We start from the raw sequence: 26,546 nt of genomic DNA on the forward strand, positions 1-26,546 counted from the left end.
GTTGCGCGCGCGGCTTAGGCAGCAGCTGGAGCTGGGAGGGGAGCGGCCCAGTGGCCGCTAGGCGCTCTCCGTCATGGAGGCCGTGCCCCGGATGCCCATGATCTGGCTGGACCTGAAGGAGGCCGGTGACTTCCACTTCCAGTCAGCGGTGAAGAAGGTGAGCTCATCTCTGCCCCGCATCTCCGTCGTCTGCCCGCGCGTGACGCCCCCTGCGTGCCTCTTCCTCCCGGGGTTCCGTCGCAAGTCGGGCCAGGCGTTTTCCCTTAGGATGGCGCTCCCTTCCCGAACCCTCACAGCATCCTTCTCTCCGACTGGCCCTGTATCCTTGTGGGAATCTGCTCTTCGACTTCTGTCCTGGACCACTTGCATTCCTCCCGAGATTCGTGCTTCCTTGCTGTGACGTTCTGGACCCAGTTCTGCCCTGTTCCTCCAAAGCCAGGAAGCCCCCGTTGGGGAGCGATGGCTGCCCAGGTTGTGCAGAGTCCACGCTAGGCCCGACATTGGTGGGCTCCCAGTTCACGACCGCACGGAAAGAATGTGTGTTTTAAGACAGGAACCCCAGTGGCCTGCCTGTAGGAATGCCGTGTTCCGAGACAGTGAGTGTGTGTGTGTGTAGTCTGACCTTCCAATTCTGTATGGTCTCCTTAGAAAATGCCTATTCCAAATTTCCTTTGAACCAGAAGACCCAGTTTCTTGTTGATAAGAGGGCTTGAGTCACTGTGAGCTCTTGGAGGCACCCTATTAGTCATTGCGCTGGGTAGAGGGTAGTTGTTAGGAGTTCACTGAGGCAAGGCTTTCTGTGGCGGGTTCAGGTGTGGTGATGGGGAATTGGGTTCCCTCCAAGATAGCGACTGCGTTAGGAAGGGTCCCCGAATAGCATTGAGGGTTGGAGCCGAAATGGGCAAATGGGAAGCCGTTACAGGTGCGGAGCCTTGGGGCTTTGGCCCCGCAGCTGTTGTCTGTAATCTCTCAGCACTCCGTGGTGCTTGGGGAAAGAAGCGGGAGAAAGAAAATGAGTTGGAAGAGGTTTGCTTGCTTTTCACATTCTCGTCACACCTCCTTTTCCTCAGTTCAGGCACTAATTCTTCCATGTGCGTGGGGGGTGGGGTTGGATGAGTTCAAGTGTGTATGTATGGCGGTGGTCCAGGTGCTGGGTACCAAACCCAGAGCCTGGCGTAAAAGACTAGGCAAGTGTTCTACAGAGAGAGGTACACCACCCTCAAGCCCAGACCCTTTGCTCATCTGTAAGACCAGCAGGTTAAATCACCTGATCTAAATTTACAGAGTTGGGTTGATTCTTACCCATCTTCTTTTTAATGCAAATATAAGGTGAATTTCCCTAAAATGCATCGAAACCGAGGGAGGAAGATAGAGACTCCTTATGCGGAGCCCTGGTAATAGGAGTCCAGCCAGTATTTTTTAGTTTCCCATTCAGGGTTCTCCCTGACAGCCTGATTCTTTGAGCATTTGTCACAGTCCTGTTATACATGTATGATCTGTGTGTGTCTGATACAGGTGTTCCACATTCTGTTCACAGTTACTACTTCCTGTTTCCTTAGCAGGATTTTCTCCATGCCGTGCCTTTGACTGTGGAATTCCTTCCACCCGAATGCATCGCAATGTAAATCTATAATATTCAGGATATCTGAGATGCAGCTCCCAAAGGGGTCCTAACCCACATGTTGAGAACTGCTGTTGTACCTAAAGAGCTCTCAGTTTTGCCCCTTAGAGCCATTCTAGAGCTGTTCTTTAATTTCTGTGACTTAGTCCCATCCAGCTTTCAAGGTCCAGTTGTAGCTCTGTCTTCCACAAAGCTGTCGTTAAGCTGTTTATCTGGGTTTAGTCTTTCCCTTTTCTGAAGTTTTTTCCCTTCGTCCTTTCTTTGGCAATAGTTACATGTGCCCTCTTTCCCCCACTCAAGACAGGGTTTCTCTTTGTAAAAGCCCTGGCTGTCCTGCAACTCAATCTGTAGACCAGGCTGGCCTTGAACTCATAGAAATCCTCCTGCCTCTGCCTCCCAATTGCTGGCATTAAAGACATGCACCACCACTGCTCTGTGCTACTTTCAATCTCTCTCTCTGTAGATGTTTGGAGCATAGCAGTGGTTTTTTTTTTTTTTTTTTTTTTTTTTGAGATCAGAGGACAGCTTGCGGGAGTTAGTGTTTTCCTTTGACTAGGCAGGTCCAGCGAATAAAACTCTGTAACCAGACTTGGCAGCAAGTGCCTTCGCCCCTGACCCTGCCGAGCCACTTTCTAGTCCTGTATGTGCTGTTTGTTTGTTTGCCTGTTTCGAGACAGGGTCTCACTATGTAGCTCTGGTCATCCAGGAACTCATTATGTAGACCAGGTTAGCTTCAAACCCACAGAGATCAGCCTGCCTCTGCCTCCCAAGTGCTGGGATTAAAGGTGTGCGCCACAATACTCTGCTCCTATATGTGCTATGTTTTAACCCCGTATTCAGCTGGGATACCAGAAGGGCATCCCCTTGTTCCTTTAGCCTAATACCCACCACATAGGAAATGTTTCTCAAATGACTGAAAGACAGTCTGGAGGGAATTTCAGTTAGATTTATATTATGTTACCCTACATGGAAAAATGTAGAAAAATCTCAGTCCAGGGGCTAGACAGATGGCCAGTAGAAATAGAGCATCATGCTCCTGCAGAAGCCTGGAGTGTGGTTCCCAGGACCAACATTGTAACTCCAGCTCCCCGGGATCAGACTCCCTCTTCCAGCCTCTGAGGGCACCTGCATTTACATGCACATACCCACACCTTATTAATAACGAAAAAGAAAATAGCCTAGTCAGATGTGGTGGTTACACGTCTGTAATCTTAGCATTCGGGAGACTGAGACAGAAGCCTACCTGGGCAACATGGTGAACACTGACTCAAAACATAACCTCGGTTCCACAACTAGATTTTTGGGGTGAGGCAGTGAGGGCATTGGTTAAGATGGTTTTATGGACCGGGCGGTGGTGGCGCACGCCTTTAATCCCAGCACTTGGGAGGCAGAAGCAGGAGGATCTCTGTGAGTTCGAGGCCAGCCTGATCTACAAAGGGAGTTCCAGGACAGGCTCCAAAGCTACAGAGAAACCCTGTCTCGAAAAACCAAAAAAAAAAAAAAAAAAAAAAAGATGGTTTTATGGCAGTGCGGGCAACTGTGGCCTCAAGCTTGCTGTATAGCGGAGTCTAGGCTTGAATTCCTGATCTTCTTGCCTCTACCTTCCCAGTGCTAGTATTATAGGCAAGTGCCACAACAGCCAGGCCTAGGGGATTGTTGTTTGTTTGTTTGTTTGTTTATTATTATTATTATTATTATTAGATTTATTTATTTATTATATATACAACATTCTGCCTCCATGTATGCCCACATGCCAGAGGAGGGTGCCAGATCTTAGTACAGATGGTTGTGAGCCACCATGTGGTTGCTGGGAATTGAACTCAGGACCTCTGGAAGAGCAGCCAGTGCTCTTAACCGCTGAGCCATCTCTCCAGCCCTTGTTTATTATTTTTAATGGTGTTGAACCCAGGGCCTTGTGCATGGTAAGCAAGTGCTTTTTCACTGAACTGTATTCCTATAATACAGTCCCACCACCACCACTAACACAAAGGAACCCATAGTCTAGTAGAGGAAATTTAAGACTTCAAGCAATTTAGTGTAAGAGTACAAATATCTCTAGGGTACCGGAGCACCAACACAAGGAGGTTTGTGTTAGGCCTTTGCATTGGATCTAAAAGACCCCAGCAGTACAGGCTTTGGGTGGATGTTTGGTGGTGCTGGAGGGTGAACCCTGGGCCTTCTGTACTCCAACATCTCCAGCTTCCAGTGTAGGGGTAATCACAGTGACATTGGCTTTGGTTGTTTTCAGGAAGGCCTGTAGCCAATTGACTAAACTGTAAACATTTAACTAGTTAAGGTATAAGTGTTGACTGGTTGATTACATTGTAACTAAGTTGTTTCCTGTGCTTCAGTGTCTTCGCAGAGTGTCAGATCACAGTGTAGGTTGCAGTTCTCTGAAGCAGCCGTAGGGAGGAATGCCCTCTTCACAGATCTTTGTGTCTTTGCCTTTGCTCAAATAAAGTCCATTAAATTTTAAATTTTAACAGTATTTTATTGATTGTCACTTTCACTGTAAGTGACTTCCCTTCCATTGCGTGAAATGGGAATCAGGAGAAGTGTAAGTTGGTTTTGAACTGCAGTGCCAAACTAGGTTGGCATACTTGGGCTCACATAAGCATTCAGTGGACAAGCACTGGCCTTGAGCTGCCCCACCCCACCCCCATCTTTCAGTACTAGATTGAACCCAGGGGTTCAAATGAGGTAAATACTTATCAGTGAGCTGCATCACCAACCTGTGTGCACCATATTGCCCTTGTGGGGGGCCCAGAGGACTGACGCACTGAAAATGGATTAAAGATGACTCCTGTGCTCTTTACTAGGGAATGATTTGGCCACATGTGTTAATATTGAAAGTCATTTCTTTCCCGAATACCTACCCTTAAGCAGCTACATTGAGCAAAAGTCAGGCTCATTTGGACTGAGATGCTGCATCCTTGTATTTTAATAAAGTGCCTATTACATCACCAAGACCTTGGAGTATAGTGGTTTTGAAAATTCCTGCTTTCATGGAACTTACCTTCTAATGATTCATCTGGGTAGCCACGATGCTGTCATTTGGTTTCTCCTTTTATTCTGCTCGTTCTTCTACCAGAGTCCTCAAGAAGACTGCTGTTGAAGCTGTCACAGCTCACTGCAGCTGCCTCTGTAATGTCTCTCCCTCAGTCCCCTCTGTGGGACCTTCCACGTGACCATATCCAATTATTGCCTTGCTTAGGTCATTCTTGAGTTCTTTCTTCCTGCTTCTTAACCCCAGTAAGCCATGCTTCCCCAGAATCTCTTCATCTGCCTGGCAGTTGTACCACCCTGATTCAGACTGGTCTTTTATCCAGAATTGACTTGTCCCCTGGAAAGCACATGTCCATTGCTTGTTCCCACTGCTCATCTTGTTCACATCTGGTCTTTCGGCTTTGTGAAATGTTTCTCTCTTCTAGATTTCCCACAGAACAGGTAAATGAGAAGAACAGAAGCCTAAAAACACCCTCCCTGGTTGCCCATCAGTGGAGGACATGAAATATTGTCAGTTTTCTGTGATATTGATCTGTTTTTATCTCCTACCATAGATGGACAGACTCAGTTGGTCTGCCTGAAACTGTCTTTCTTATGTTACACAGAATAGGCCCCCATTACAGATGAACTGAATGGTCCATGGTCTTTCCTGACTTAATGTCTGCCTGCCTGCCTGCCTGCCTTCCTTCCTTCCTTCCTTCCTTCCTTCCTTCCTTTCTTGTTTGTTTTTTGTTTGTTTTTTTGTTTTTTTGAGACAGGCTTTCTCTGTAGCTTTGGAGCCTGTCCTGGAACTCACTCTGAAGACCAGGCTGGCCTTAACTCAAAGAGATCCACCTGAATGCTAGTAATAATGGCGTGAGCTGCATGGCATCTCTCTGAGGCGTCTGCTCCCGAGAGGAGAGCTGTGGAGTCTGAGCTCACTTCCTCTTCCTCCCAGCGTTCTGTTCTGTTTACTCCACCTACCTATGTTCTAACCAATAAAATGGGCCAAGGCAGTTCCTTTATTAGCCAATGACCTTCCTCCATCATAGGTGGGCCTCAGATTGCTCTACAGCCAAGGAATGACTTTGACGCCTGATCTTGTCACCATTTGCCTCATGTTAGGACTTGATAGGAGTAAGCCAGCACACCCACTTTAAGAAGTATTAAATTATTGTGTGCAAAGAGTACCTTGTGAGTGTTGGCTGAATAACCAGTTTAGTTCTAGCACCCTCGGGAATTGTAACCTGAATCTTCTCCCTGGTGCTGTTCAGACAGACCAATGGGCCATTCAGAAGCGACATGGAGGGAGGCTTTGAGTATTGTGTGTGGTCAAACTAGGAGAGGACTTAAAGAGTGCCCTCATGCCCTGTGTCTTTGGCCGGCTGGCGTGGAGGGGGCTGGCGTGGATGGGGGCTGGCGTGAAGGGGGGCTGGCGTGGACGGGGGCTGGCGTGGACGGGGGCTGGCGTGGATGGGGGCTGGCGTGGATGGGGGCTGGTGTGGACGGGGGCTGGCGTGGACGGGGGCTGACAGCCTTCCTTGGCAGCACTCTTTTGTTGGAACAAAGTGCTGTTTCATTTGAAATTCAGCAGCTGAACACATATTGAATAAGTAGCAATATTTTTTATAGGACTTAATTTTATGTGTATTTTTGTAGTACAGTCCAAGGAATAACCTAGATTTGATTCAACTCTGGAAATGGAAAAAAAACAGTGTATGTGATGAACCAGACATCTATGATGTGGTTGGTGTGTATGTGCAGTCCCAGCCACAAGTCAAAGTCCAGCCTAGACGACAGTGAGACACCGGTTTTGAAAAGTTCCATGTGAGCTGGGTGGTGGTGGTGTTGGCACATGCCTTTAATTCCAGCCCCTGCGAGGCAGATAGGCGAATCTCTGTGAATTCTGTGAGTTTGAGGCCAGCCTGGTCTACAGAATTAGTTTCAGGACAGCCAAGGCCACACAAAGAAACCCTGTCTCAAAAACCAAACCAACCAACAAACAAATCCATGTGATGTCTTTTAAAGCCTTATTTGAGCATTGCTTTAATTAGTGTAGTGAAATTTGAAGGCATTGTATCAAATTCAGAGAAATGCAGAATGAGAACATGCTCGTAGAAGAGGCTGAGGTAGAAGGGCTGTTCCTTAGGTGAGGTAAGTTAATCAGTGCTCATAGGGAGTGGCACTATTGGACGGTCCTCTTGTTGGAGGAAGTGTTCATTGGGCTTTGAGTTTTCAGAAGCTCAAGCTAAACCTCTGAACAGTAAGTCACCCTAGCTAAACATTTTCTTTTATAAGAGTTGCCCTGGTCATGGTTTCTCTTCACAGCAATAGAGACCCTGAACAGGGCAGGGTCCTACTGCCCCATTATTGGTTGCTGATTTTCCATTTCTCTAATCTGCAAACAGCGGTATGATTCAGAATTCTTGTTTCCAGTGATCATTAGTGGCACGGTTTTGTGTCATTTATTACTATAATAGCAGCACAGAACAAGTGCAGCCACTAGAAACTGACCTCCTCCCTTGTCCCCTCAGAGTTGAGTGACCTTCAGCACTATCATGATCATATATACTAATCACGCGTCTCTAGTCTGTGGCTTAAGTGGTTTTTGAGAAAGGGTGTAACTCTGACTGCCTTGAAACTTGTTATGGAGGCCAGGTTGGCCTCAAATTCAGATCCACCTGCCTGTACATCACCAGTCCTAAAGGCTTGTACTACCACAACCAGCTGTGATAATATTGAGAAGATTAACACATGAAGAGTTTCTCATTATGAATCTCAGTACAGTACAGGTCTTGCCATACCATAAAGGATATTTTCAGCTAAGCGTAGTCTTTCTTTTAGGAACTAGCTCAAGTCTTCATGATAGCTTTGTGAAGCAGGCATAGCAGGTAATATTCTGTTGCTTGCCTTGGCGGGTTACTTAGTCTAGGGGTTGTAACCCATCTGGCAGTTCAGTTATTCCAGGGTCCCGGAGAGGCGCTATCTGGACTCACGTAGGCCAGGAGGTTACGTTCGGTCAGGTCACGTAGGCCAGAAAGTCAAGAGTTGACACACCTAGTTCTCTAGATAGTTTGGAATATGGGGCAGGTTCCGCTAACAGATAGCTCTCCATTAACAGCCAATTTGGGTGTGGGGTAGGCTCTGTCAATAGAACGATTCCTAACACAATTAGGGATGTGGGGTTCTCTGCAGACTCCCCAGGGTGATGGTTCCTGCAATGATTTTAGGAGAAAACGGCTCCTGACAATATTCTTTTTTTTTTTTTTTTTTTTTTTTTTTTTTTTTTTGGTTTTTCGAGACAGGGTTTCTCTGTGGCTTTGGAGCCTGTCCTGGAACTAGCTCTGTAGACCAGGCTGGTCTCGAACTCACAGAGATCCGCCTGCCTCTGCCTCCCGAGTGCTGGGATTAAAGGCGTGCGCCACCATCGCCTGGCTTCCTGACAGTATTCTATTGCTGCAGCAAAACACCATGACAAAAGAGTAAGCTGGGGAGAAAAGGGTTTAATCAGCTCACACTTCCACATTGCTGTTCATCTTTGAAGGAAGTCAGGACAGGAACTCAAACAGGAATCTGAAGGCAGGAGCAGATGCAGAGGCTGTGAAGGGATTCTGCTTACTGGCTTACTCGGCCTGCTTTCTTATAGAGCCCAGGACCACTAGACCAGGGATGGCACCACCTACAAAGTGCTGGGCCTTCCCCCATGGATCACTAAGAAAATGCCTTATGGCTGAATCTCACGGAGGGATTCTCAATTGAGGCTCCTTCCTCTCTGGTGACTAGCTTGTGTCAAGTTGACACACACAAACAGCCAGTACACTCTTCTTCCCTACCATTCCCCCAACTGTGTGTTTGAGAGTCTCACACAGCTGGTGGCCTCAGATTTGAGGATGACTGTGAACTCCTGATCCTCTTGCTTCTGCTTCCCAAATGCTGAGATTATAGGTATGTCCACCACACCAGGCTGGAAATGGAAAGACAATTTTATGATTTTTTTTTAAAAAAAGGATACAAAGAGTTTGTCTCCTATAATGTCTTTTCTTATATTTTTGGTTGTGAGCCTAGCTTTTAATGGCTGAGCCATCTCTCCAACCCACAATGCCTTTTCTTTTCCCTTCCTCAATAGGTTTGATTTCTCATCACACTTTCACTTGAGACCTGTTTCTTTTTTATTTACTTTTCTACTCCGTGTGCATGTGTATATGTGCACCATGTGGATGCCTGCCTGTGGGTCCTCTAGAACTGGAGTTGGTTGTGAGCCACCATGTGGATGCTGGGAATAAAACCCAGGTTCTATGAAAGATCAGCAAGTACTCTAAACTTCTGAGCTGTTTCTCCAGCCCCAAGCCTGCTGCTGATTCTGACAAAAAGGATCTTCAACTGCTTCAGAGCCTACCTAGTGTTGTTTTGGTTTGATTTGGGTTTTTCTCTCTCTCCCAAACCACCTTCATTGGGACCGTAATTTAATCACAGTAAACAGCTCCCATCTCAGGCTTGAGTTCAAGGGCAGCCTGACACTCTTTGAGGTTCTCTCAGTGTTGGTTTGTGTCGGTACACCAGTGTCTGTTTTCTTACTCTTGGGTCTGCTACTGCCTTGCTTTCCCAAGTTACATTAGGTCAGACCAGTCCCATAGACTGTAGTCAGATAGTTGGGTTACTGTTTCATACACTTGAATTTCAGCAAGTCTCTTGACTCTTATTTAAAAACAAAAAATATTGGCTGGGCAGTGGTGGTGCACGCCTTTAATCTCAGCTTGGGTAGCAGAGGCAGGTGGATCTCTGTGAGTTCAAGGCCAGCCTGGTCTACAGAGTGAGTTCCAGGACAGTCAGGCTACACTGAGAAATCTTGTCTTGAAAAACCAAATAAGGGGGCTGGAGAGAACTGGCTGCTCTTCCAGAGGACCTGGGTTCAATCCCCAGCACCCACATGGCAACTCACAACTGTCTTTAACTCCATTTCCAGGGGCTCTGATGCCAATACACGTAATATAAATAAAAAAGAAAAATTGTATAAAGTTTAAAAATATTATGTCTTATTTAGTGTGATATGTGTTTATACACGTGTGGTTGCTTGCACCAGAGTGCATGCGGAGGTCAGAATATAGGCCACAGGAGTTGGGTTTCTCCTTCCACCATGTGGGTTGCACTGAGCTTTACCAGTCTCCTGTCCTCTTTTTCAGTGGGGCCAAATGTTTGGGTTCTGATTGTTGCTGCATCAGTCGCTAAGTCAGGGTTAGTTCTGTCAACTTGACCTCCTGGGAAAGGAGTTCTCGTTTGAGGGATTGGCCTGAGAGCACATCTCTGAGGCATTTTCCTGGTTGATGTTGATGAGGCAGTGCCATTCTTGGGCTGGTGGACCTGGACTGCATAAGCAAGCAAGCAAACGAGGGGCGTTTATCCAGTAAGCAGTGTTCCTCCGTAATCTTTCCTTCAGTTCTGCCTCTCAGTGATGGACTGTGATGTGGGAATGTGGGCCAGGGAAACCCTTTCCTCCCAAGTTGCCTTTTGTCAGCTTTTTTCACAGCAATAGAAATGAAAACTAGGATGTTAATGCTGTGATCTTGGCAAGTGCCCTGGCCTCTTTGCCCCAGTCCTCTCATCTCCTCCCCTAAATGCTGATGAGACTGGAGCCCGCCTCTTTGCATTGGAAGGGCTGGGCAACTGAGCGCCCAAGACTCTGCCAGCCTGTGATGGGGACTCGATGAGTGGGTGCTGCTTCTCATTCGTGGAGGGGAAGTGGCTCTTTCCCTTCACTGTCGTGTGAGCAGCTGGAACAGTACTCTTGTTTTTAGGGCTCTGTGGTATCAGATCCCTTCAGCTGTATCCCACAGAACCTTGAAGCTGCATTTTTTCCTTTCTCACAACGAAGGAGCTGCCTTAGGCCACGTTCTCTGTAGATTAGGTAGGAGTTAGATCAGAGTGAAGTTAGCTGGGAATCAGCAAATCAGCTTTTGGTTGTTATCCCTCTAAATACTGGTTTTTGTGTTCTCAGAGTTTGGGCAGAGTTGAATATTTGTTCAATAGATTTCTTTCATAGCTTTTATCTTTTAAAGAGGCTAAGACCACTTACAGAGTGAGATTTTTTCCAGATACCATAGTTCTTCAACAACTCTTTGAGTCATTTGTTTCCCAAATTTCAAATATTGAAAAAAGTTGGACGTCATCCAGATCCTCATTACCCACTTTTTAAAATTAGTTATGTGGGGGTGTGAGGGTATCCTGTGGGGTGTGAGGGTATCCTGTGGGGTGTGAGGGTATCCTGTGGGGTGTGAGGGTATCCTGTGGGGTGTGAGGGTATCCTGTGGGGTGTGAGGGTATCCTGTGGGGTGTGAGGGTATCCTGTGGGGTGTGAGGGTGTACTGTGGGGTGTGAGGGTATACTGTGGGGTGCATGTGCCATGGAAGTCGTGGACGTCAGACAATGGCTGTAGTGTCCATGCTCTCCTGCCGCCTTTCTGTTCGGGGATTGAACTCGGGTCCGTAAACCTGATTTCATCAGCTAAACCAACTTGCTAATCCTATTTTTAGTTGTCTTGTTTGTTTGTTTGGTTGGTTGGTTTGAGTTGGTTTTTCGAGATAGGGTTTCTTTGTGTATCTCTGACTGTCCTGGAACTCACTCTGTAGCTCAGGCTGGCCTCGAATTCACAGAAATCTGCCTGCCTCTACCTCCCTGAGTGCTGGGATTAAAGGCGTGTGCCACCATCGCCTGAATAGTTGTTTTATTTTTTAAGATTTATTTGTTGTTTGTTTGGCTTGGTTTTCTCAAGACAGGGTTTCTTTGTGTAACCCCAGCTATCTGGGAACTCACTTTGGAGACCTCACAGAGATCTACCTGCCTCTGCCTACTGAGTGCTGGGATTATAGGCATGTACTACCACTGCCCAGCTTAAGATTTATTTTTATTTCATGTTTATGAATGTTTTGTCTGGATGTATATATATGCACACATGTTCATCTGTTGCCCGTGTAGGTGAGAAGACATTGGATCCCCTGGAATTAGAGTAATAGCTATGCAGTTATTACAGAGTAATACCATGTAGTTGCTGGAGGCTAAACCAAGTTTGTCAGCAAGAGCAGCAGATGCCGAGTCGTAGGGAAGCACTGTACCAGCTGAGCTGCCCCTAGCCCTGCTGGCTCTGATTATTTATCTTTTGAAGATTTACTAATTTTTTTATTTATGTGTATGAGTATTTTGCCTGCTTGTGTGTCTGTGTATCACATTGTAAAGAGAAACCCAAAGAGGGCACTGGACCCTTGATACTGAAGTTAGAGATGGTAGTTAGTCGCCCTGTGGGTGCTGGGAAATCAACCTGCATCCTCTGGAAGGACAGCTGAATCATCGCCCCAGCCCTGTTGGTTTTATTTGAATGATATCCCAGTCCATGCTCCTCATTTCTCATCACACTCCCTCAGGCCTTTCCTGAGAGGAAGAAACTGGAGCACCTTGGTCCTTGGTGCTCTTCCCTGTGAGGGGTGGGGTCTGGTGGGGAAGGCTTTGCACTCCTACTCGCTATGTGTACTTTTAGGGTTATCCTTGTGACTTTAGAGCAAAGGATGCTTGAAGGAGCTCTAAGAGTGACCCTTTGGGGATCTTCGCAGGACTGTTTCAGCTGGGTCAGACCCCTCCTCCTTGAGCTGGTAGAATCCGGTGTCTGTTGAGAAGGCTGTAGCATGTGAGGGGCCTGTTGGGCTGTTTGCATAGGGTGTTCAGTCTCCATCTTCACGGGCTGGGAGGAGGAGGCCGGCCTAGTCAGCACCTGGGTGCTGCTTGTAGCTGAGGTAATTCTGCTTACGCTTTATTTTTACCTCGCTCTAGTTTGTCCTGAAGAATTATGGAGAGAACCCAGAAGCTTACAATGAGGAACTGAAGAAGCTGGAGTTACTCAGACAGGTAGGAGAAAGTATTTTTGTTGTTTTTTGTTTATTTGTTTTTTTTGTTTGTTTGTTTGTTTGTTTTTTTGAGACAGGGTTTCCTCTGTCTATCTTTGGCTGTCCGGGAACTCACTTTGTAGACCAGGCTGGCCTCAAACTCACAGAGATCCGCCTGCATCTGCCTCCCGAGTGCTGGGATTAAAGGCCTGCACTATTCATGCCCAGCAGGAGAAGGTATTTTTATGTAGGTATGAATGGAATTGGTTTGTTAAAGAGATTAAAAAAAAAAAAGACACACACAACTCTACCATCTGATGTGGTCATATTTGAATTTACTATATTTAATTTAATTTTTTTTATCTACAAAAGCATCAAAATTGCTGGCAGAAAAAAAATCGTGTTAACTCCTACAGCATGATAGGTGAAAAAGGATTTTTTTCCCCCATAGTGTCTCGGTGTTGCTCAGGCTGGCCTTCAGTCCTGAAAGTTCTGGAACTAATGGCATTGCCCCTTTATGTTTAAATCTTAGTTATTTTGCTGTACTGGGGATTGAACTCATGTCTTCAGGCTTGATAGCAAGTATTTTTACTTGCTATGCTGTCTTAACTATTTTTGAGACATGGTCTTGTGTAACCCACATGGGCCTACAACTTTATGTAGCTGAGGATGATCTTGAAGTTTTGATCCTTCCACCTCCTCGTCTTAAACACTGAGGTTACAGATGTATGCCACCATCTCCATGTTTTTCTGGACCAAACCTAGAGCTTCCTTCATGCCAGGCAAGTACTCTGCCAGCTGGCCATCCACAGACTCTAGTGTCTTTTTGATGTTTGTTTGTTTGTTTGAGACAAAGTCTCTCTCTGTAACTTTGGTTATCCTAGAAGTCACTATGTAGACCAGGCTGGCCTCAGACTCACAGAGATCTGCCTGCTTCTGTGTCCCAGGTACTGGGATTAAAGTTGTGCTCCATCACTGGGCCTTGGCTAGTCCTTTGTTGTTGTTTGTTTTTTGTGAGTTTTTGTTTTGTTTTGTTGGGTTTTTTGTTGTTGTTGTTGTTGTTTTTGGAGACAGGGTCTCATTACATATTCTAGCTGCCCTAGAGCTTGCAATGTTGCCCAACCTAGTCATGGACTGAATTCTTCTGCCTCCTGTCCTCCAACTGCTGGGATTATAGGTATATGCCTCAATGTCTGGCTTTAAGGGTTTTTTGTTGTTTGTTTTTTTTTTTTTTGTTTTTTTTTTTTTGTTTGTTTTTTTTGGTTTTTCGAGACAGGGTTTCTCTGTGATTTGATTTTGGAGCCTGTCCTGGAACTAGCTCTTGTAGACCAGGCTGGTCTCGAACTCACAGAGATCCGCCTGCCTCTGCCACCCGAGTGCTGGGATTAAAGGCGTGCGCCACCACCGCCCGGCTGTTGTTTGTTTTTAAATTTTTTTAATTACATTTATTTATTTACAGTGTGCATGTGTGGAGGTCAGATAACTTGCAGGAGTTGGTTCCCTTCCACCATGTTCAACTTCAGCCTCTCAGGCCTGTGGGAAGAACCCTTACATAAGGGCTCAGTCATCTTGCCAAACCCCTGATGGTTGTTTTGTTTTGTTTTTTTAACTTAAATCTTTTATCTTTTTTGTTGTCATTTAGGTATAATGTACATAACAAACAGCTTGAATTTCCCTTTCCCCCTATATTTTCAACCATTTTGAAATATTCATATATAAGAATTCAGCATATTTTGAGTCTGTTGGATTTTTTTGTTCCTTTTCTACATTGTCTTTTGTTTGGCCCGTAAGAGCTCAAATATGGCACCATTAATCCATTAATCTGTTGTTTGACCTACTGAAATTTCACTGACTTTCAGTTACTTGTATTCCAGAATACTAAGTGGAAAATTCCAGAATAAGTAATTTAGAAGTTGAAGTTGGCTGATGTTCTGAGTAGTCTGAGTCTCATGCCTTCCTGCTCTCTTATCCCACCTGCAATGCTCATTGTGGCTTTGTTTAGTGATTCCACACTGTGGGTGCTACCTGGTCATTATTCATTTAGTAGTAATCTTGGTTTTATTAGCTTGAATGAAATCTCATGATACCATGTTTAAATTTGTGTGTGTTGTGTTTGCGCGCACACAAGAGGGAGGACACTGGTGTGGCAATCACAGGACAACTTGCAAAAGTCTGCTCTCCCCTTGTTCCAGGAACTGAACTCAGATGGGCAGGCTGCACAGCAAATGCTTTACCCACGGAGCCATCCCGGCAGTTCAGTGCTGTGTTTAAGGAACTCTTAAGTGTTGTTGGTCTTTGTTCTTTTGAGATGGGTCTCTATGTAGTTCTGGCTGTCCGGCGATGGCTAATGTAGACCATGCTGGCTAGCTTTTGCCCCCTGAATGCTGGGATTAAAGATGTGTGCACGCCTTTAATCCCAGCACTTGGGAGGCAGAGGTTGGTGGGCCTCTGTGAGTTCGAGGCCAGCCTGGTCTACAAGAGCTAGTTCCAGGACAGGCTTCAAAACTACAGAGAAACCCTGTCTTGGGGGGAGGCCCCAGGCAATGGTGGTGCACAGCTTTAATCCTAGAGGCAGGTAGATCTCTGTGAGTTCAAGTCCAACCAGGACAGCCGGAGCTGTTAACAGAGAAACCCTATCTCAAAAAACAAACAAAAGCCAAAATAAAACTGCTGCCAACAGGGGTGCGAATTACAATTACAACAGCCTGCTTTGGGGGGGAGGGTACATACTCAGAAGTGGAATTACTGAGTTATGTAATAGGTGGAATTTTGAAGAGTCACCACATTGTAATTTTGCAGTGATGAGCCATTTTACATCTCTACGAGTGGTGCACAATTCTCCCAGTGTGTGCCATTTCCTCTGTTGTTGTTAAGAGTCTTAAGAGGCTGCCATGTAGCCCAGACTGGTCTGGAACTTGTGGTCCTCCAGCCTCTTTGGTTTACAAGTATGCAAGTCAAGGCCTTGCTGGCCGTTTTGTGGGGAAAGGTTGCCTGCCTGCTCCCCCCCACCCCCCACCCCACAGCAGGGTCTTATGTAGTCTGAGCTGGCTTTTAACTTATTCTCTAGTGAAATATAACTTGATCCTGATCCTGTAGCCTCTGCCTTCCAAGTGTAAGGACTACAGTTATGTACTGCATGCCTGGCTTCTTTTATTTTTCGATTACTAATAGGCACCCTAATGATTGTCAGGTAAAGATGAGGTGTCGGGCTATGGGGATGCTGAGAGCACCCTTGTTAAGGGATCTGATCAGCTGGTGGTGTCTGCCCGGCTTTGATTCTGGGCTCTGTAGCTGTTAGCATCCCTTCTGCAGGGTGGTACAAGGGAGAGTTTATGGTGTTTCAAGCTCACTTCCTCACTGGGCACCTGCTTCTTGGTAATTGTATGGTCTGCTTTTAAAAACTTGAACAGAGGATTCCTTTGTTTTGTTTCATTTTCCTGCCAAATAAAAAGGTTTGTTACTATAAAAATTGAAAACAGTAAATATCCAGAATATATGAGCAAACAAAGATTTGTTTCTATCAGACACTTATCCCCCCACCCGTGTGTGTGTGTATGTGTGTGTGTGTGTGTGTGTGTAAGTGTGTAAAAGAAGGTAAACTGGGGCTGGGGAGAAGGCTCATTTGGTAAAGTAGGCATGTAAGTATGGGGACTGGGGTTTGAATCCCCAGAACCCATATAAATACCAGGTGTGGTCATGCACATCTGTAACCCTAGTGCTTGGCAGGGGGTGGAGATAGATTGTTTTCAGATGGTAAGGTGGCGAGTGATAGTGGAAGGTAACTGTGTCGACCTGGTGTATGCACCTGCACACATGTGCATTTGTACACTACACATACACACGGAGAGAAATGACTTCAGTGGGATTACTTGTAGATAATCTCTGTCAGCATTTGGAGGTACAGTCATCTGGTTTCCCCCCCCCCTTTTTTGTCTGTATATTTATTTGCATATCCTATGCTTGTACAGAAATGCGATCATATATTCGTCTATTACATTCTTCGTTTGCCTGTATGTCACAGTTTGTCATAGAAGTCATAGTATATTCATAACAACCTTTTCTGTAGTTTGGCTGAGGAATATTTTCTTGTGAGTGGCTTTGCCATAACTCATGTAGACAGTCCTTGTTGATAGAAAGTCCAGTGGCATCCAGACTTTTAAACTGACAATGCTGTGAGAAATGCTGTTGTGTGCACAATTGAGGATTTTCCCCGGTTTTGATATCTGCCCTCCATGAATCTTTTTTTTAATATTTATTATGCATACAACACTGTCTGTGTATATGTCTCCAGGCCAGAAGAGGGCACCAGACCTCACTACAGGTGGCTGTGAGCCACCATGTGGTTGCCGGGAATTGAACTCAGGACCCTTGGAAGAGCAGGCAATGCTCTTAACCACTGAGCCATCTCTCCAGCCCCATGAATCATTTTTTTTTTTTTGAGACAGGGTCTTGTGTAACTCAGGCTGACTTCAAACTTGCTTTGTAGTCAAGAACAACCTCGAATGACTGACCCTCCTGGGTTCTGGGCTCACAGCTGTGCATCACCATGCCCGGCCTTCCTGGGTCTCTTACTGTTCATTTTTAGATACAGAATTGTGGGTCAAAAGTTAAACATAGGCGGGCGGTGGCATTAAACATAGGAGCTATAGAAATGGCTCAAGAGCTAAGGGCACAGGCTGCTCTTCTAGAAGACTCAGGTTCAGTTCCCAGCACTCACATGGCAGCTCACAACCTTCTGTAACTCAAGTTCCAGGGGATCCTGTTCCCTCTTCTGATTTCCACAGACATCAGACACACATGTGACGCACATACATGCAGGCCTTTATGCACACCTATGTGCATAAAATATTTTTTAAAGTTGAATATAGTCCAAATTTTAAAGCATAGAGTATCTTCTACAAATGTGGATGACTTAGTCCACCAGCCCTGGCAGTATGGTATGTTCCCCAGCTGTAGGTGTAAATAGGGCTTTTTTAGAAATCCCTAATGATGGTGAGCCTGTTTCTTCCATCCTACTTCCCAGAATGCTATTCGTGTTGCACGGGACTTTGAGGGCTGCAGTGTCCTTCGAAAGTACCTTGGCCAGCTACACTATCTGCAGAGTCGGGTGCCCATGGGCTCTGGCCAGGAGGCCGCTGTAGCTGTCACCTGGTGAGAGCTGGTAGCTGGGCTGGGCAGTTGAGAACTTAGAAGGTGCTTGGACAACTGGGATGCTTGGGTGGTAGGCATGATCCTTTCCCATGTCCTCTCTCCTTGCACAGAATGGGGAGTGTTAGTGTGATCTCCCATAGACCCCAGTCTCATACTGGAGTGGTTGGTCCCCTTCCCTGACCCCCTTGGGCCCAGGCCAGGTCCTACTCTCGCGATGACTGAGATGCATGTCTGCAGGACTGAGATCTTCTCGGGAAAGTCTGTGGCCCATGAAGACATCAAGTACGAGCAGGCCTGTATTCTCTACAACCTTGGTAAGCTGCTTGATCCTTCCATGGGCCCTGCTTCAAGCCCTGTCAGCCCCGGGCCTCAGCTCATCAGGTCAGACAGCCAAAAAGGCTATGACTAAATGAAAGGAATATACCTGGGTTCTGACCCCTCCCCTGCCTCTACCACAGCTTCACTGGCACTTCTGCTGTTCCTGGGGCCCTGGGAAGTCACTGTTTAAAGAGCTACTTTGCTGGGCTGACCACAGAGTTGTCTCTGTGCACTACAATAGGGACTCACGGCCTTCCTTTGCCTGGATAGTATCACTTCCTCCCTACTCCCCTATTAATGACTTTGGATTGAGAGGTTAAGACTGGCCTTAGATTGCCCTTCAAGTCAGTGTGGCTGTTGGCTGAGGGGAAAGCATGGGGGCTCCTCCCTCCTCTACTCCTGAGCCAGGTGCAAAATAGGAGAAAGGATTTGGCTGGGTTCTTGGATTTTGCCCAGTTCTAGGACCTGTTTTTCTCACTGGATGAAGATGGGTGCCTCTCTACTGTAGTCTCAACACAGGTGTGGGCAGCCTGGGAAACACCCCCAGGCTCTCCTAACCTAACGGCCTTTGTCTCTCTAGGTGCATTGCACTCCATGCTGGGGGCTATGGACAAGCGCGTGTCTGAGGAGGTAGGACCCAGGATGCAGGTGGACATGTGGGTGTGCTATGGAGGACAGGGTGTCATCAGCTACCAAAGTTGGAATGATTCTTGCCTTATGGAAGTGGTCATCTTTCACATCCAGGGCATGAAAGTCTCCTGCACCCACTTCCAGTGCGCAGCAGGTGCCTTTGCCTACTTGCGTGAGCACTTCCCACAGGCCTTCAGTGTCGATATGAGCCGCCAGATCCTCACCCTCAATGTCAACCTCATGCTGGTGAGCAGGAGTCGCCCTGGTGGCCAAATGGGTTTTGTTTCTGTTTTGAGATGAAGTCACATTTTGTAACTCAGACTGGTCTGGAACTGACTGTGTAGCCCAGGCTTGCTTCAGAATCATGACCAGTCCTCCTGCCTCAGTATTTTTGGGGTTATGAGCTACCACCCTAACTTTAGGTTGAATTAGAGAAGAAATGGCTAAGGGAGGAGGCAGTTATATCTAGACCCTGGGCCAGTCACATTGTAGATAGTAAGGGACAGGCAGGAAGGAGGCCTTGATATGGGGTCTTTTGAGTTCCAAGTAGATCAGGCACAGGGTGGTAATTCTGGGAGCTGGGGAGACTCGAGAAGAGAGCAGCCAAGAGGGAGAGGACTTCAGGTGCACAGGATAGTGACCCGCGCTTGTTGCTCCAGGGCCAGGCTCAGGAGTGCCTGTTGGAGAAGTCCATGTTGGACAACCGGAAGAGCTTCCTAGTGGCCCGCATCAGTGCACAGGTAGGAAGAGGGCTGAGGGTGGGCATTGTCTTTGCTCCTGCTCCCTGATGACTGAACTGACTCACCCCATTCCCAGGTGGTTGATTACTACAAGGAGGCGTGTCGGGCCCTGGAAAACCCGGAGACTGCTTCTCTGCTGGGCCGGATCCAGAAAGACTGGAAGAAACTGGTCCAGATGAAGATCTACTACTTCGCAGCTGTGGCTCATGTAAGGCAAGGGTTACTGGTTGTGAACTGGGCCAGGTGGCTGGAGCTCAGGAGCAACAAGTCATGATGCCTCCTCTTCTTTCCCAGCTGCACATGGGGAAGCAAGCTGAGGAGCAACAGAAATTTGGGGAACGGGTGAGTGGGCTGTGGGCAAGGGGGGCTCTCAGGACGTGTTCCAGGCTTTTAAGATTCTGTCTTTATATCACACTGGCATTTGTCCTCTTTGCCACACCCTTGTCCCCCTCGTCTTCCTCATCATGTGCCAGGCTGTCAGAATTTGCTGTAGACTTTGCTTCTTCCCACCTTGTAGCCCTCATTCCTGGGGTTCTCAGGAGGCAGGATGGGCTTCCCACAGGGGGATGGCTCTTTGGAGATGTAGGCTACAGGGTGGAGCTGTTTGGGGCTATTGGCTCGGCAGGCATCTGCTACCTGCGCTGCTGGTCTTCTGATCATCAGGTAGGACATAGTGGGGAGATGGAACATTAGGGTCCAAGCAGGACAGGACAGACCAGGCTTTGCCTCCACAGGTGGCCTACTTCCAGAGCGCCCTAGACAAGTTGAACGAAGCCATCAAGCTGGCCAAGGTAAAGCTGAGCGAGTGTGGCTGCTTTCAGAGCCATGAAGGCAGATGGCAAGGCTAGCCGAGCTGATGGATCTTGACCCTAGCCTTGGTTATCTCCTCTGTCTCCACAGGGCCAGCCTGACACTGTGCAAGATGCACTTCGATTCGCTATGGATGTCATTGGGGGCAAGTAAGTATGTGGGACTAGGGTAGTCTGGGTTCCTTCTTATTAAATGTCTGTTCCTCTGCACCATGGGAGGAAGCCAGTAGGACTAGGGTGGTCTGGTTCCTTCTTATTAAATATCTTGTTCCTCTGCATCATGGGAGGAAGCCAGTAGGACTAGGGTGGTCTGGTTCCTTCTTATTAAATGTCTGTTCCTCTGCACCATGGGAGAAAGCCAGTAGGACTAGGGTGGTCTGGTTCCTTCTTATTAAATATCTTGTTCCTCTGCACCATGGGAGGAAGCCAGTAGTGCCAGAGAGCAGTAGCCTACATGGAAATCTAATTTGTGTATCCTTGGTGATCTGTGATTTCTCCCGGCTCCCAGGTATAATTCTGCCAAGAAGGATAATGACTTTATCTACCATGAGGCGGTGCCAGCACTGGATACCCTTCAGCCTGTAAAAGGTCTGGCAGCTGAGGGGAAACTGAGGACTGGGGTTGGCAGAGGACGATGGGATAGGGAGGAGGCTGCCTTGAGTCTTCCTGTGGGCCTGATCTCTGTGGTACTCCCTGCTCTTAGGAGCCCCCTTGGTGAAGCCCTTGCCAGTAAACCCCACAGACCCAGCTGTTACAGGTCCTGATATCTTTGCCAAATTGGTACCTATGGCTGCCCATGAGGCCTCGTCACTGTACAGGTGTGTAGGAGGGACTGGCTCTTTCCTTGGCACAGAGGTTCTTGAGGTCCCTCAAGTATACAGGTCTCCAGCAACTGGTCTGTTTATTCCTTAGCGAGGAGAAGGCCAAGCTGCTTCGGGAAATGATGGCCAAGATTGAAGACAAGAATGAGGTCCTAGAGTAAGTGGGATGAGCAGTGGGGAGGTCGGGTGCACAACAGATGTCTTCCTTCTTGCTCAGATTTAGAGTGCTGGTGTACCGTGGAGGGTGTCCTGCCCCGCCATTGCTATCAGTGTCTGGGCAGAGCCACCAGCCCGTGCTTTCGTTTAGTTTCAGTGGAGGGGATCAACCTAGCAGGCTCTTATGTAAACGGAATTGGGTCAGAGCCCAGCGTTCATCTGATCCTGTGGTCATCCCCTCCCTTCCCTAGTCAGTTCATGGACTCAATGCAGCTTGACCCTGAAACAGTGGACAACCTAGATGCTTACAACCATATCCCACCCCAGCTCATGGAGAAGTGTGCAGCGCTTAGTGTCCGGCCTGACACCGTCAAGAACCTTGTCCAGTCTATGCAGGGTGAGCAAAGCACAAAACAGGTGCCACAGGGTAGCAGGCAAGTAACCTGCCATGGCCTCCTCCACCGAGGATGCTGGTGAAGCCCTGGCTCAAGTATGCACCATCCAAATGGTTCTGTGGATCAGTGAACTATGGGCTTCCTGTATCTGTGGAGTTGAGCAAGTGCTGGGAAACAAACTCTGATCCTAGTGGGCATTTCTGTGTCTTGTGGGCAGAGGGCAGAGTGGTGTCTGCTCTGCCTACCTCAGTGGCCACCCCCAATACACCTCAGTGCTGTCAGGTGTGTTCACGGATGTGGAAGCCTCCCTCAAGGACATCAGGGATCTGCTGGAGGAAGATGAGCTGCAAGAGCAGAAATTGCAGGAGACCCTGGGCCAGACTGGGGCTGCCCCTGGCCCCTCCGTGGCTAAGGCTGAGCTCGTAGAGGTGAGGCGAGAGTGGACCAAGTACATGGAAGTTCATGAAAAGGCGTCCTTCACCAACAGCGAGCTGCACCGTGCTATGAATCTGCATGTTGGTAACTTGCGCCTGCTCAGTGGACCACTGGACCAGGTGCGGGCTGCCCTACCCACACCAGCCCTCACCCCAGGTAAGCCCCACCCATGGCTAGCAGGAAGGGGCTTGGAGCTAGGGTTTCTTTGGCCGCACTGATTGCTGCTACCTTCAGAGGACAAGGCTGTGCTGCAAAACCTGAAGCGCATCCTAGCCAAGGTGCAGGAGATGCGGGACCAGCGTGTGTCCCTGGAGCAGCAACTCCGAGAGCTGATCCAGAAGGATGACATCACTGCCTCCCTGGTCACCACTGACCACTCAGAGATGAAGGTGGGTTGGATGAGCACTGAGAAAGGGCTCTGTTTCAGGGCTCCTTACTTAGTTTTTTTGTTCCTATCTTTCCACAGAAACTGTTTGAGGAGCAGCTGAAGAAGTATGATCAGCTGAAGGTGTACCTGGAGCAGAACCTAGCTGCCCAGGACAATGTCCTCCGGGCACTGACTGAGGCCAATGTGCAGTATGCGGCTGTGCGGCGGGTGCTTAGTGAACTGGACCAGAAGTCAGTGCCTGCCTTCCTTCTTACCCCATGCCCCATCTGGAGCTCTGTCCCTATAGTGTGCCTTATGGCTTTTTCTTGTGCCCACCAAGGTGGAATTCCACACTACAGACCCTGGTAGCTTCATATGAAGCCTATGAGGACCTGATGAAGAAGTCCCAGGAAGGCAAGGACTTTTATGCAGACCTGGAAAGCAAGGTAGCCACCCTGCTGGAACGGGCACAGTCCATCTGTCGTGCCCAAGAGGCTGCCCGCCAGCAGCTCCTGGACAGGTGAGTGTGGTCTTCAGCTTCATTGTGGACCTGGGCCAGGCCAACCTGGTGTATGAAGCTGACCTTGCTTCCCTGCCTATCCTTTAGGGAGCTAAAGAAAAAGGCACCACCACCTCGGCCCACAGCCCCCAAACCATTGCTCTCCCGCCGCGATGAGGGTGAGGCAGTAGAGGCTGGAGACCCACCTGAGGAGCTGCGCAGCTTGCCTCCGGATATGGTGGTTGGCTCACGGCTGCCTGACCCATTCCTAGGAACTACGGCCCCGCTCCACTTTTCTCCTGGCCCCTTCCCTAGCTCCACAGGCCCAGCAGCCCACTATCTCTCAGCACCCTTACCCCCTGGAACCTATTCAGGCCCCACGCAACTGATGCAGCCCAGGGCTGCAGTGCCCATGGCACCTGGGACGGTCCTCTACCCAGCCCCCACCTACACATCAGAGTTGGGCCTTGTACCCAGATCCTCTCCCCAGCATGGAGTTGTAAGCAGTCCCTATGTGGGGGTAGGGCCACCTCCACCAGTTGTAGGTCTTCCCTCTGCCCCACCCCCCCAGTTCTCAGGACCTGAGTTAGCCATGGCAGTTCGGCCAGCTACCACTACAGTAGATAGTGTCCAGGCCCCTATCTCTAGCCATGCAGCACCACGGCCAAACCCTACCCCAGCTCTCCCCCAGCCCTGCTTTCCTGTGCCTCAGCCTGTGTCCCAGCCTATTCCCCAACCACAGCCTCTGCCCGCACCCTATGCTTTTCCTGTAGGGGCCAAGCAGCACCTCACAGGCCCTCCACCACAGCACCACTTTCCTCCTGGGGTCCCCACAGGCTTTCCAGCCCCTAGGATTGGGCCCCAAGCTCAGCCTCAGCCCCAGCCCCCACAACCAGCATTTGGTCCACAGCCCTCACATCAGCCCCTTCCCTTCCAGCATCCACATCTCTTCCCAACTCAGGCCCCAGGGATTCTTCCTCCACCTCCACCTCCCTACCCTTTTACCCCTCAGCCTGCTGCTGTCTTGGGGCAGCCACCACCCACCCTGCACAGCCAGGTCTATCCAGTCCCATCTCAAGACCCTCTTCCCCCACACTCGGGGGCTCTGCCTTTCCCTAGCCCTGGGCCTCCTCACCCTCATCCCACCCTGACATATGGCCCTGCCCCTTCCCCTAGGCCCCTGGGTCCTCAGGCAACCCCTGTTTCTATTCGAGGTCCCCCACCAGCCAGTCAGACCACCCCTAGTCCACACTTGGTGCCTTCACCTGCCCCATCGCCAGGGCCTGGTCCAGTACCTTCAAGGCCTCCAACAGCAGAGCCACCACCGTGTTTGCGCCGAGGTGCTGCAGCTGCAGACCTCCTGTCTTCTAGCCCTGAGAGTCAACATGGAGGAACGCAGCCTCCTGGGGGTGGGCAACCCCTGCTGCAGCCTACCAAGGTAGATGCAGCTGAGGGCCGTCGGCCACAGGCCCTGCGGCTGATTGAGCAGGACCCCTATGAACATCCTGAGAGGCTGCGGCAGTTGCAGCAGGAGCTGGAGACTTTTCGGGGACAGCTAGGGGATGCAGGAGCACTGGATGCAATCTGGAGAGAATTGCAAGAGGCACAGGAACATGATGCCCGAGGTCGATCCATTGCTATTGCCCGCTGCTACTCGCTGAAGAACCGGCACCAAGATGTTATGCCCTATGACAGTAACCGTGTGGTGTTGCGCTCGGGCAAAGATGACTACATTAATGCTAGCTGTGTGGAGGGGCTCTCGCCGTACTGTCCACCTTTAGTGGCCACCCAGGCCCCACTGCCTGGCACAGCTGCCGATTTCTGGCTCATGGTGCATGAACAGAAAGTATCAGTCATTGTCATGCTGGTCTCTGAGGCCGAAATGGAAAAGGTAAGAGCTTAGATTAGGAAGGGATTGTGGTGTGGGGAGGCAGGGAGTCTGGGAAAGGTAGCCTTAACTGTCCTGTCAACTCTTCAGCAAAAAGTGGCACGCTACTTCCCCACTGAGAGGGGCCAGCCCATGGTGCATGGAGCCCTGAGTGTGGCACTGAGCAGTGTTCGCACTACCGAAACCCATGTGGAGCGAGTGCTGAGTCTACAGTTCCGTGATCAGAGCCTCAAGCGCTCTCTTGTGCACCTCCACTTTCCTACTTGGCCTGAGCTGTACGTTCACTGTTCTGGATGGTAGGGGTCAGGGCAAAACTCCTTGGGTGCTTAGGGGTGAAGACCTCACATCAGGGGCTCATACCTGCCCTTTCCCTGCAGAGGCCTGCCAGACAGCCCTGGCAACCTGCTGCGCTTCATCCAGGAGGTACATGCACATTACTTGCATCAGCGACCTCTGCACACACCTATTGTCGTACACTGCAGGTAGGAGCTGGCAGCCCTTGAGTGAACGTGTCTACCCTGTCTTAGCCTGGCCTTATGCTTCCTTCTTGCCGCAGCTCTGGAGTGGGCCGCACAGGAGCCTTTGCACTGCTGTATGCAGCAGTGCAGGAGGTGGAGGCTGGGAATGGGATTCCTGAGCTGCCTCAGCTGGTGAGGCGGATGCGGCAGCAGAGAAAACACATGCTGCAGGAAAAAGTGAGTGGGTAGACTGGGTTGAGCTGGGTTTGCCCTTTGAGGATGGCCCCTGCCCAGCTGACCACACCAAATGTATCTTTCTAGCTGCATCTCAGGTTCTGCCACGAGGCGCTGGTGAGACATGTGGAGCAGGTTCTACAGCGACATGGTGTGCCCCCTCCAGGCAAGCCTGCGGCCAGCATCAGTCAGAAGGTGAGGGCAGTTCCTTGAGGGCTCTGCTGGGACGGTCACAACCTGGTGACACTGCCTTCTTACCAACTCTACCCTTCCCAGAATCACCTGCCTCAGGACTCACAGGATCTGGTCCTCGGTGGAGATGTGCCCATCAGTTCCATCCAGGCTACCATTGCCAAGCTCAGCATCCGGCCCCTAGGTGGTGTGGATTCCCCAGCTGCCAGCCTTCCAGGTCTTGTAGAACCCCCGGGTCTTCCACCAGCCAGCCTTCCAGAGCCTACTCCTGTCCCATCCTCCTCTCCTCCCCCTCTCTCTTCACCTCTGCCTGAGGCCCCACAGCCAGAGGAGGAGCCACCAGTGCCTGAAGCCCCCAGCTTAGGGCCCCCCTCCTCGTCCCTGGAGCTGTTGGCCTCTCTGACTCCAGAGGCATTTTCACTGGACAGCTCTTTGCGGGGAAAACAACGGATGAGCAAGCAGAACTTTCTACAGGCCCACAATGGACAGGGTCTAAGGGCTGCCCAGCCTACAGATGATCCCCTAAGCCTCCTGGATCCACTTTGGACACTTAACAAGACCTGAATAGACCTACCTACCTGGTCCATACACTACATCTCCCATCCCTGCTGCCTTCGGCTCTGCCAGATGGAGTTGTACTGCAGGCCTCAGGTCAGGTTCTGCTCCTTTGTGGAACCTGACATTTTTCAGCTCTGGGCTACTGAAAGAATAAACATACTCTGTGGCCAATGTCTGAGCTCACCCACTGCTGCCTCAGGAGTGCCAAAGACACTTCTCTCTCCCTTACCACATTTTTTTGTTTGTTTCTTGAGACAGGTTTCTGTGTGTAGCCTTGACTATCTTGGAACTCAAAGATCTGCTTCCCGAGTGCTGGGATTAAAAGTGTGCGCTACTGCCCAGAAATCCTATTTCTTGAACATCTGTGAGAAGGCTAAGGGTCTAGGGATACAGTGGATTGACAGACACAAGATCAGGCCCC

General features: G+C 49.1%; 1 protein-coding gene across 2 annotated transcripts; it reads left to right on the forward strand.

The window, feature by feature from the left end:
• Ptpn23 (protein tyrosine phosphatase non-receptor type 23) lies at positions 1 to 26,486 on the forward strand. 2 transcript variants are annotated; one of them, XM_041676789.1, is made up of 25 exons: positions 1 to 157; positions 12,422 to 12,496; positions 17,498 to 17,625; positions 17,863 to 17,939; positions 18,524 to 18,573; positions 18,688 to 18,819; positions 19,233 to 19,313; positions 19,390 to 19,521; positions 19,608 to 19,655; positions 20,048 to 20,104; positions 20,214 to 20,272; positions 20,631 to 20,710; positions 20,826 to 20,940; positions 21,035 to 21,100; positions 21,351 to 21,496; positions 21,768 to 22,085; positions 22,164 to 22,318; positions 22,396 to 22,547; positions 22,637 to 22,816; positions 22,904 to 24,686; positions 24,774 to 24,958; positions 25,061 to 25,165; positions 25,240 to 25,378; positions 25,463 to 25,570; positions 25,652 to 26,486. In XM_041676789.1, exons 1-25 carry the CDS (start codon positions 74 to 76, stop codon positions 26,129 to 26,131), a joined length of 4,935 nt encoding a protein of 1,644 aa, XP_041532723.1. In that variant the 5' UTR covers positions 1 to 73; the 3' UTR covers positions 26,132 to 26,486. The 2 variants fall into 2 exon arrangements, with proteins under 2 accessions (XP_041532723.1, XP_041532724.1); XM_041676790.1 differs by lacking the exon at positions 17,498 to 17,625 and having other exon boundaries at positions 101 to 157.
• The last annotated feature ends 60 nt before the right edge of the window (positions 26,487 to 26,546 follow it).

The sequence above is a fragment of the Microtus oregoni genome, unplaced genomic scaffold (genome assembly GCF_018167655.1).
Source record: "Microtus oregoni isolate MIOR12 unplaced genomic scaffold, Mior012 000028F_ref0000031, whole genome shotgun sequence".
NCBI classification, from domain to species: Eukaryota; Metazoa; Chordata; class Mammalia; order Rodentia; family Cricetidae; genus Microtus; species Microtus oregoni.